This window comes from Bos javanicus, chromosome 16 (assembly GCF_032452875.1).
Source record: "Bos javanicus breed banteng chromosome 16, ARS-OSU_banteng_1.0, whole genome shotgun sequence".
Lineage (NCBI taxonomy): Eukaryota > Metazoa > Chordata > Mammalia > Artiodactyla > Bovidae > Bos > Bos javanicus.
In genome coordinates, this window is record NC_083883.1 from 56,014,371 (window position 1) to 56,026,499 (window position 12,129).

Below are 12,129 nucleotides of genomic sequence, written 5' to 3' on the forward strand. Positions count from 1 at the left end.
GTCAGTTATGTGTCTTCTAAAAATATGGACATTTTATTCTATAACAATGTGCTATTATCACACTGAACAAAATGTTATTCCTTTGTTTTTTCTAATAGTCAATGTGTAAGTCAAATTCCCCTAACTAAATCTTTGAATGTTTGGTTTGTTGAAATTAGGATTCAAAGTCCACACAGTGCATGTGACTTTTGTATCTCTTAAGTTCCTTTTAATCTAAAGTAGTCCCCTCCCTTCCCCCGCTTTTTTCTTTAAGCCACTGAGTTCTTGAAGAGGGTATATTTTCCAGTAGTCTCTAAAAACTCTCTAAATGTCAGGACTCATTAATTGGTGGGGATTGCAGGACAATTAGGAAAAGTGAGTAAGAAAGACAAAAAATATTTGCATCAGGAAGGTATTCGGAGTAAGGCCGTGTTGCTTAAGCATAAAAAGGTCCTGCTTTTAAGAGAAGGCATAAAAACCAGAACTTTGCATGTGAACCATGGAGTCTCACTGAACGCTGACTCTAGGATCTGAGAACCATTACCTTTATTCCTAATGTGCAGTCACTGTATAACAAATGAAGGATTCTGGACTGTGGTGTTGGATTAATTCCTGTGAAATCTATAAAACTGGCACTATGAGTATGCGTTTGTGTATATTATCTACTTCTCTATATTTCACCTAAAAAACAAACACAACTCCATAAAAAAGGTACAAACAAGTACATAATCCCAAGGGTTAGAATAAGATGGCACAGGCTCATTTACAAAAAAGACTACGCATTTCTCCTCATTAATTTATCATTTAATATAAATGCTGACAGAAAGCAGATAAAGACCTTGTAGACACTTTCATATATTTACAAACCAAAAGGCGGATCACCTCCGATCACCTCCTTCTACTGGTTAAAATAATCTTTTTATCTGCAACTTGTGGGAGCCTTAAACACTAATTTGGAGCAACATGAGGCTGAGTCAGTTTCCAAGATAATAAAGAAAATAACACCATTTTAACAAAAGTGGCAACTTTGATATAAACAGCATGCACACAGGTTGAACAAGATGGCCTCATCCTCTCAAAACCCTGCAACAAGTAGACTATATACTTACTCAGACCCAGCATTTAGCTGTCCTAAACATCTTTCTATTACTACTTTACCCCACCTCACTTTTTTTTAAAGGCCATTTAAAAACTGAACATATAAACAGATTTTTAAAGAGAGAAAAATGGTCTACTTCAAACACAGGGTTCTTCTTTCCTATTCCCAAAGAACTTCTAGGAGATAACGTCTTCAAATAATAAGATTTCACAGCTTGCCAGATGCTAATTTCACAGCTTGTGAAATTTCAACTCATTATCTGTCTTCACTTTTTAAAGAAAAGTTGGAAACACTTGGAAAAAGTGAAATTTCACAAACTTTAGCAATTTAAAAACGAGCTGTCCCTTTAAGGCTCAATATTTTTAATTCTTAACAGGTGGGTGAGGCAGGCGAGAAAGAACAGGGAGCTAAGGTAAGGGGAAAATAACAGAAATGCACAAAAACTTTTAAAAATGATATTCTGTCTAGCACTAATTTAAGAACAGGAGACATAAATTTTCACTATTCAAACTGTAAATGATTTCATGGTCATTTATAACCTGACTCAAATATAATGGGCTCCTTTATTAACCTACATTATTTTTGTCTTGTTAAATATACCTCTGCAGGGCACAATCACATACAATCAATACGATTGGTAAATTACACAAGCTCTATCCCAAGCAAATATGCATCAATATTAAAAAGTTATTAAAAAAAAAAAAACAAAATAAAATCCACCCAAAAAGGTGATAATGACTGCAGAATGTCTCGGGGAGACTGGTATGAGCCTAAAGACCACACTGACTATAGTCAGGGGAAAAGGGGTAACACGGGGAAGAGACCACACACAAGAAGAGGAATCTCACAACTGGAAAATGTTTAAGTGGGTGAAAGGTTTTGTTCATTATCTTAATTCATTTTTTCCATTTCTGTTGTTCTAAAAAGTCATAGATTTACTATAAAGTAAAATAATGAAGCCTATGGATTAGTGGTGGGGTGGGGGTGGGGGGAAAATCAACTTTTTTCTTCTAAGTTCCTTTCATTCCCAGAATGTAGGAAGAAGAGAAAGGATGAAGAAGAAATAAAGGAAATTTAGGCAACAATACACTTGGAAAAAGTAGCTCTCAGAACAGTGTCTTAGTATGAACAGAGGATGTAAACATGATAAGCAAAAGCTTAAAATGCCTTGAAATCAGAGGAACATTTTACAGGGTGGCTCAGATATTACTGTGAGAATGGCAGTCAATTAGTGGAGAAAGATAACGCTAATAAATGGTGATTTCTTAAAAAAAAAAAAAAACAGGCTACCGATTATCCACCCAATAGTTTGCTTCCATTCTTTTCCTGATCCTTTCATACACCAGCTGGAGTTGGAGGAGGGGGCCACCTGACAGTTTCCAGTTATAAGATGACTCTTGAGTGTACAACCTAGAATGGATGCCAAAGACTTGTGAGCTCTGTCTACTTAAGAGTTTAAATTAAAACAAAACCAAACCAAAAAGAAAAAGAAAAAACCACACAAAAAACCCCAACTAGAAACAATGAGACCTCAATACAAGAAAATAAATCACCTTATCTAGTATATAACATACATTAGGACAACAAACTCCACAGGATTTTATTTTTCTAAATACATATTTTGGACACAATATTTTGTAGTGAGGCTTATTTTAAATTCTCTCTCTCTTGGGTTATTGTGCCTTATTTTCTTTTGAAAATAAAAGTTATTAATCTAGGGATGTTCTGCTCAGGAATAAAGTTTAGGGGAAGGTCAGTGTTTGGCTGAAAACTCACAAGCTCTGTAATTCCAGTGGTGAGGTTAGTCCCTTTATCACAATAGAATTTCAAAGGGATCTTTACCCACTTTGTTCAGTGCAGTATTGAAAACTCACCCATTGGGAACATATTTATTATTAAAAGGTGTTACTTCTTGGTGGTGGCAGTTTTTTTATAAAGTAAACTTGCTGCTAGTGTTACTATCAGTTAGAATCTAAAACATGTGAAAACATCTTTAGCAAAGAAAATCTTAAGAATCAAATTGTAAGCTGGCATTTACTATAATTAATAGTGTCTTTTGACAAAAACATCTTTCTTTTTCCAAGTGGCTCAGGAAAGTTGAAATAAGAATTTAAAAAAATATATTAACTGCAATCCACCTGTAATTCCCAATAAGTAATTTCAGCAGGAAATTTTCATAAAGCTGAGTTGAAGCCACAAATAAATATAAAAACCATAGTTGTCCAAGGCAGAAAAGTGTGCATATAGGCCAGCAAAATGCACAGTCAGGTAAAATAATGACAGCAGTAGACTGCTTACTTTTTCAATCCCTAATGTAGAACATAGAATATGCTTTAGTTTAGAAGCCCTAATTTTTACCTAAAAGGATAGGCAGATTTTTCACGGAAGATATCACCTTGCAAACACAATAATCATCTATCATCAATAACAACAAAACACAATTGGACTTTTAGGGTAAAAATCTAAGTAAACACTGCAGTTAATTTCCACCTGTAATTTCCACCTGTAGGTTCTTAATTTCCCCTAAAAAGTAACTGGGCCTTTTAATGACATATAAAACATTACAAGTGCTTTTCACAGACACAGTTTATACATGAAACCTTTACTCAACTCTTTAAAATGAGCAAAAAGAAAGCAGAAAAGAGATGGTTAGATCTCCATCTATCACCATTTATATATAAGCAATAGCAACCGAGTACTCTTTATCTTTAGTGAAAAGAATCTCTTTTTCTCTGAATCTGAATATAATCTAACAGGTACGAACTACAGTTAATTATTTTTCACCAATCACATGTTCATGGATTCTTTTACTCAGTCCCAAGACTTGATCATACTGACAGTAGATTGTCTTATAGGCACAAGTAAAACAAAAATATAACAAGCTATCATGACAAGACAATCTCAGTATATGGGGGCAGGAACTGCTTACACACAATACTGTAAAAGATGACATTCATGGTTTTAGAAAAACTGATGGATTTTCATTACTTTTATATTTTATAAGGCCAGCTAACTTTAAGAGTCAACTTTAGACCTATCTCCCTACACAATATAATCAACTCATGAATACTAAAAGGTTTCACAATCAAAATGGCTATTTCCTCCCAAACCAAAACAGAGTAAAGCACAAGTCTTTGGCTCTCCTTTAAAGAAAACAGCAGGTTACCATTCCTAACCAGACCTTTGTTTTGCCTACCAGTAGGGCAAATACCACATTTGTGCATCACTGAGTAATAACACCATTAGAAAAGGCAACTTCACAGAAGTTATTGGCTAAGCGAATTCATTTGAATGCTCTGTTTTGAGGCAGCAAACTGTCACTGTTGCAGATTGGGGAGGGCAGTGGGTAAATCAAAGGGAATTTGCAAGATAGAGAAGGGCCAGAGAAAAAAGAAAAACAAAAGCAAACTTTGAGCTCCAACTTTGAAGACCTACGGAAAATCTGATGGAGTTACATATTCAAGATAGCAAATGCGAATCATACCAATTTTAGGTCTTTCAGACCGAAAAAAAAAAAAAGGGAAAGACTAGGAGAAGGAAAGGGAAATAAAATGGGAAAAGGAAATTAGCCATATTAATGCTGTATGAAATATATTTTTATACTTTGAGTAGTTAAGTATGTTGTAGCTGGTATTAAAAATAGTGTCTTACTATTTGAATATTACTAGAAACCTATAACTAATTTTTCTTTTGATTAGAAAAGTAACAAGGAATGGATCTTTGGTCACATCAGCCTCTGTAAATTACCCAAGACATTGCAGCTACTGAACTTATGACAGTATCTACAAGCAAGGAGAAAAAACTACATATAGGTCAGAAAATTGAGTCTAGATATCTTATTCTCAGTTCTTCTACCCTTTTCCTAAGACCCACTGAATAAAGAAAAGGTCAAAGTACTTTTATACTCTGGTTATAATAAAATTATGGTGTTATCCAAACAGAACTGAAAGAAATGCTTATTACTCCTACCTTAACCCTTCAAAAGTGTTCATTTTCATCAGATGTCTGAGTATTGCCTTATAATTCAGAAGAAATTAACATCTGAATAAGCAAAAAGCCTAAAGATGGAATTTCCTATCTGACTGGCTTCATCGTTTTACCTGTCTCTGGGAATAAATCTAAGAAGCCAGAAAAGTCACTTTCTTTCACAGATTTTAAGAAAAAAGCAGTTAAAAAGTCAAACAGTTTTGCCAAACAGGCCATTTACCACCATAGGCTCATCATATGACAAAAAATATCACAGGGAAAAGGAAAACAAAGTAAGAGAAAAAATTTTTGGAGGTTTTATTGAATTCCTAAAACTGCTTATAAGCACTGGAAAAGTTGTAAGAATTTCCATGAGGTAAGGCAAAATAACTAATCTTAAATAGGTGAGTTACAGGCACAGTGGGACAGTATAGCTTCCTCTTGCTGTTCTACCCACCCAGACTTCCTCTAAAGGGTGGGGTCTTAGAGAGGTATAGCTAGAATTAAGGCTATAATTTAAAAGATCTGCATCCTCACTCCATGAAAATACCTTAAAAAGAGAGACTATTTTAAGTCAGTTCCAAACAGTGGCTTTTCTGGTTTTATTCAGAATAGGAAAACATAAATTAATCTCTCTTTCTACCTAGCTTACAAAATCAAAATGGTGAAAGAATGAGTGTATTTGAAGGAAATAAACAAGAACAACAGAAGTTGAGTTATTAGGAGTTTCAACAGATACCCAAAATGGAATTTTACTTTCACTCCATATTTCAACAAAATCAACACCCATAAATTTCTTTTTAATACCAGAATCATTCTGAATTCCAAACTGAACCAACTGCTCCTAAAATTTAGGAATTATTTAACATGTCCAAAGAAGAAATAAGATCTGCCCAAATCTGCCTACAGAAGGTTAGAGGCCAAGAATGTTGCCTTTTATGGTTAGAGAGAGAAATTATAAAAATCTCAGGACTCTGTCAGACATAAAATTTCTCTCCTTCTCCTCCCCAAAACAATAAGTACTTAAATAGTAAATGTAAGAGGGTTTTAAGCAAAATAAACGAAAAAAGGCAAAAAAGCAAATGTATTTTTAAAAAATAGGAAAACATGGATATCAACTGATAAAATGCCTCTTCATTCAGTGCTTCTACCTCCCAATCAGTCATTTTATCGCAACAGCTGCGCTCATGCGAAAAAATCCATAAAACATACCCAATATATATACAGATATAGCTATGTATATATGTATATATATAATATATATATATAAATTTTTATTTAAATAAAAAAGAAAGCTCGAATCCCAAGCCAATATGTGTATATCAAATCCTTGACCAGCCAGGTCTGTAGGGCATAATCAAATTCAATGTGAAATAGTATATAAACACGGTGCCTTGACTGGGCAAATTAAATAATTGCTACTCAAAAGAGTGTTCTGTTTGGACTCTCCTACTGGTAGGCAATGGCAGGACTGTATTACCCTCCCCCCTCCCTTACCCCCCATTTGTTTCATTTAATAGTACGATAGACACAGAGCTTAGACTGAGGTGGTTATGACCTCAGCAGGAGTTACGGGTTAAGAAAATAAGAAACAAGAAAAATACAAACTCTTGCTTTTACCCAACCAAAGCAATGCAGTAACTTATTACATAACCAGTGCTTTCTGTTTTAGTATAATCCAGAAAGGGAAATTTCTAGAAAATCAGGCAAACATAGGGATATGGTGGGTGACTATGTCAAATAATCCCCACTAAACACATTTTATATGGTCTTAGTTCAGTATAGACATGTGGCATCAGAATATGTGCAGCAGAACTAAATGAGAAAAATTATTCCTTATTCTCTTCAACATTTTCATGAAGAGTCTTTTCAGTATAGTGAAGCCAAGACTACAAAAATTGACTTCTAGGTACTTACTACCTACTTGCGCTAATGATTCCAAAAGGCAACTACCGATCAATTTGTAAACTATCCTTAAGATTCAGGCAGTTCTCATTTGCCAAATCTCCTTGAAAGCCAGGGGCTCCAGTATATAGGAATTTTGTACTTTTGGTTTTTGAGAGTAAAACAAAACATTCATTGAAATAATGTAGCTCTGCTCATTTTAAGTTCAATCAAGTGTTGAGCAGTTTTAAAACATGATGGATTATCCTGGTTTTTGAATATTCTATTATTTCAGAAGTTCAACTTGGAAAAGGATTGCTCTGAATTTCCAGTCATCAGCTCAATATAGGTAATAAACTAAATATGTATTTTCAGTGCTAATAAATTATAGTTCATCCTTAAAATAATTGCCATTTAAATCTAATCAAGCAGTCTAAAATTGACTTGGATTTCTGATTACATTAAGAGAATGAAAGCGGTTCATGATATGAAAATGAGGTCTTCAAAAATTAATTGGTAATTATTTCTCTGAAAAGCTGATATAAACAAAAAAACAGAAATAAAGCCCTCCTGAGCAACAACAGAAAGTTTTAATGCCATATGAAAAACCTCCCTACACATGAAGCTTGTGACCCAGAAAGAAAGCAAATTATGGCTTCCAAATAATGGCTCTTGGAAAAGTTGCTTTGCTGCACATTTTCTAATAACTAGTCTATTACTAATTCTCAAGCACCACAGAATTCTCAGAATGGCCGGGGCTTTTAGTCTGTGGTAATTTATGGGGTTGTGAGAGCTGGAAAGGATTGGGGATATGGAATTATACACTGGGTATGTAATAATACCAAAATACAAGAAAAACCTACTTCATTAAGATCATACAATTAATCAAACAGAGTGTATATATAATATCTTCTTTTTTTTTTTAAAGCCCTGGATCCAAGGCGTCCAAAGTTATTAAAATAAAGTTCATTCACAGAACAAAAACAAATTTAATCTGAATTGCTTGCAGATACTGCTAATTTTCTTTTTCTTTAAATTAAAAAATGCATTAATATGAACTATGTGCAGGGTTTGTTTTTAGTAGTGGTGTTTGTGCACATTGCCTCCGGTGCTTTTCCTGGATTTCTCTGACTACCCTCAGAGAAAGGTTAAGAAGTTATCTGTTCTCCTACCCCTATGCCCCACAGATTGGTTAGGAGCAGAAGATAAAGGTAGGACTCCTCATATTTTATGGAGTAGAACTGGATGTAACTCCTGATCTCTGGGAGTCATTATTGTCCCCTCCTCCCTCAGGGTCCTCTGACAGGTTCAGAGAGCTGGTCTTGTTGGACAGGAGGCTGATATTCTCTTGTGTCAATGCTGATCCATTAGGCACGTCACTGTTAACATTTAAAAAAAAAAAACGAGTTGGAATTTTAAAAGAGGAGAGAGAGAAAACTGATTATTAGTAGAATAAAATCAACAGGGCCTTTCTATATAGCACTTTGGAAAATACGTGAATGGCTTTCAAACTTTAATTTATAGCTCTATATCCATGCTTTATTTTAGCATATGGGTTGGCAAACCAAGACAAGCTAGGTGACTGGTTTCTGTTTTGTTTAGCTGTTTCTATAAATAAAGTTTTATTGGAATACAGCCTGCCCATCTGTTTACATATTGTCTATGACTGCTTTCACATTACAACAGCAGAACTGAGAGTTCTGACATGGATAGTAAGACTAATAATTTTAAATATTCACTATTTGGCCTTTAGGAAAAATGCTGACCCCTGCTTTAGCAGGTTTAATAGGACAAGATAACACATGGATTTAAACAGACAAAAACTTAAGCCTGGAAGCAACAGAGCATTAGAAATTGTTGTTGTATATCATCAGGAAGGCAACTCAGGACTATGCATTAAAAGCCTCAAAGTGCCCTAGTTGTAAAATATCCTAAGGTGCAAGATGTACAAAGAATTAACTACAATATATTTTTTGCAGGGTTGTTCATAATAGTCGATATGTATTCTTCTGTGCCTGTAGAAGACTAATGGGTGATATGGACAGACCAAATTAAAAACCAGGTGGGATAGAACAGGGGGTATGTGGGTGAAAGAGGCTAAATGCTCGCACACTTAAGGGTATATATACATCAAAATGTTAACAATGGTTTTAAATAAATTATAAAACAAGGCGAAGGAGATGGAAGCAGAAAATTTCATTTCCTAGATATTAACTGATAATTCAACCTTGACTCTATTCTAAAATAAGTTTTATTAACTCCTTTTTGTTGTTTAGTTGCTAGGTCGTGTCCAACTCTTTGTGACCACATGGACTGTAGCACTTCAGGTTCCTTCTATCCATAGCATTTTCCAGGCAAGAATACTGGAGTGGTGTGTCATTTCCTTCTCCAGGGGATCTTCTAACCCAGGGATTGAACCTGTTTCTCCTGCACTGACAGGCAGGTTCTTTACCACTGAGCCACTAAGGAAGCCCCTTTATTAATCCCCAAATTTATGCAAAAATATTATTTTCTCAAAGTATACAAAATAATGATATTGTAAAAATCAAATTATATTTATGAGAGTGCTTCTATCATGACTGTATGAGACTATATGGAAGTGTCCCTTTCTTTACCTGAATGTTAACGTAAGGTCCTCAGCTGGAACCTTATTTTGTGGTTCTGGTTGTCCATTTTCTGCTTGCTTACTTGTATTCAATTTGCTTTTCACGTCCAGAGAACACTGGTTCTCCTTTGAAAGAAAAGGAAATAAATTTGATTATCTTCTATTTAATAGTGCTGATGGAGGAGAAACCAGCTACAAGTAATACAAAGTGATGAACAGAAATCATATTTAGTTATGTAAAATGATGAAAGAAACAGGCAGATTAAAAGAACAACAACACAAAAATATAGTGGAGTATGGTCCACTTGCTCATCATCCAAGATGGGCAATAAGGGGGCAATGTCTCATGTTAACATTGGAAAATCTCATAGGAAAACTGATGATTCAGAAAAATCAAGTCAAAGTATAGTAAGTATCTATAATACATTTATTGAAAACAGGAAAACAAATAAGCCCCATGTATTTCCTTTAAAAGAATGTGAAAACTATGCAACAACATCAAAAAGAAATATCAATTACCATGCAATCTGAAGGAATGTTTCAATCACCTAAGATTCAAAATTTACTGAAATGAGTGTTCATGTACCATAACATAAATCCTAAGCATATCTGTGGATTCAATTCCACAGGAAAGAATATGCTGATAGCATTTCATTCATGACAAAAAAAAGGTCATCAATAACTCAAGGGCTGTGAAACCTAGAAATGTTACTTGGTAATATACCTTTGTATAACATGTGATGTGAAAGTCACTCAGTCATGTCCGACTCTTTGCGATCCCATGGCCTACACAGTCCGTGGAATTCTCCAGGCCAGAATATACTGGAGTGGGTAGCCTTTCCCTTCTCCAGGGGATCTTCCCAACCCAGGGATCAAACCCAGGTCTCTTGCATTGCAGGTGGATTCTTTACCAGCTGAGCCACAAGGGAAGCCCAAGAATACTGGATGGGAACCTACCCCTTCTCCAGCAGATCTTCCTGACCCAACCCAGGAATCTAACCAGAGTCTCCGGCATTGCAGGCAGATTCTTTACCAATTGAGCTTCAAGGAAGCCCTTGGATAACATAGCATTGCAAAAAATGCCATCCCCTCTGCTTCCTTAACCAACATGTTTAACAGAAATATAGTAACTTTCAGATAATCACCCTGTTTTCCTTGAAACTTTATTATAAATACAGAAATCTAAGACAAAAACCACACTCAAACCAATAGATAAATGAGGAGAAAAGTGATAAAATAAGAAGGCAGTCCATTTTCACGACACTCTTTCTAAGTATTAATCACTCATTTTAGCCTTGGGGTGATGATTTTATAGCTCTAGATGATTCTAGAACTCTAGAGCTACACGTTCAGTGACACAACTACACACAGGGTTTCCTTTCACCTTCCCTCTCTCTTTCCACAGTAACACTTACCATACTCAGTTCCCGGGTTCTCTTCCCAATTTCCCTTTCCACCTGGTGCAGTTCCAAGCTCAACTGCTCACTTGAAATCATTCCAGGCCATTTTGGAGGTGGTGGTGGTGGGGGCTGTGACTGGCCTGCCAAGGTGTTCGCCTCCCTCTGCAACACCAGTCTGTTACTAACAGCCTAGTGCATAAAGCCAAGCACATACACAGCTCAACACATTTCACACCAAGCATAGAATGACCAGGCCCGATTCCAGACCACAGCCTTAAGTAGCTTATTACTCATATATATTTGCAATAAAAACGATGCAACTATAAGGCACTGTTTCTTTGAATACCATTTGAATAAAAAAGGAAGAAGATGGGGGATTTAAACTTGGTGAATAGTAATTTAATCTTTGGTTTAAGTCGCTCTTCTTTTCTTATTTAAGACAGAAGTCAACTATAAATGTGGGGGAAAAAAACTATAAACATGCTTTTTTTTTTTCTTTTTTAACTGAAAGAGAGAAGTCAACTATAAATGTGGGGGAAAAAACTATAAATGTGCTTTTTCTTTTTTAACTGAATTTTCTCTGAAATAAATTCTATAATTTCTTTCAATGAAACTTCAATTATGACAAGGACTTTTAACCACAGTGAGTTAAACAATGCTGAAATTTTCTGGAACAGAAAATCAGTCTAGGAAATTTCAACTAAGATAAAAAGCCATGAAACAGTAAGGTAAAGAATTATATTTTATGAAGTTAAAGGTCCAAATCTTTAATAACTAGTTACCTGAAGATGAACATAATAAACATAGCATTCTTTTTTCTTACAATAGGAATTAGCAAGAAGTTTTGGACCAAGGTAAATAAAGCAATGGAAAAAGGAGACAAACATGAATACTATACAGGTTTATATTTCTAAACTTTATCACTTACACAAGAGTATAAGCCAGACACATGCTCAAAAATAAGCTCAAAAATAAACACACAAAACATCCTACCTATTGGTCTTGCTAATAAGAAAGTCTAAGACAGAATCAGTTAGAAATTTATTTCCAAAGCAATGCCTTACATATTATTAAAGATCCTGGTAGAAAGATAAAGACTAACGTTCTAAGAGTATCTTTTTCTTCAGAAGAGAGCAATGCATTTATCACTAGAATGTCTTTAGCTTTTCATATTCAAAGTCTATGTTCCAATCCAA

The 12,129-nt window shown here is 34.9% G+C and overlaps 1 protein-coding gene across 6 annotated transcripts in view; it reads right to left on the bottom strand.

Annotated features, from left to right (window-relative positions):
• Positions 1–761: 761 nt before the first annotated feature.
• The window catches only part of RC3H1 (ring finger and CCCH-type domains 1), a 75,623-nt gene continuing 64,255 nt past the window's right edge, over positions 762–12,129 (bottom strand). For 4 of the 6 annotated variants that reach the window (XM_061381699.1, XM_061381700.1, XM_061381697.1 and 1 more), the window contains 3 exons: positions 10,949–11,122; positions 9,544–9,659; positions 762–8,307 (listed from right to left, as the gene is read on the bottom strand). In XM_061381699.1, the coding sequence (XP_061237683.1) occupies positions 8,157–8,307; positions 9,544–9,659; positions 10,949–11,122 (441 nt within the window). In that variant the 3' untranslated portion in view covers positions 762–8,156. The remainder of the gene's footprint in view (positions 8,308–9,543; positions 9,660–10,948; positions 11,123–12,129) is intronic. The other 2 variants (XM_061381702.1, XM_061381703.1) reach the window with 2 other exon arrangements.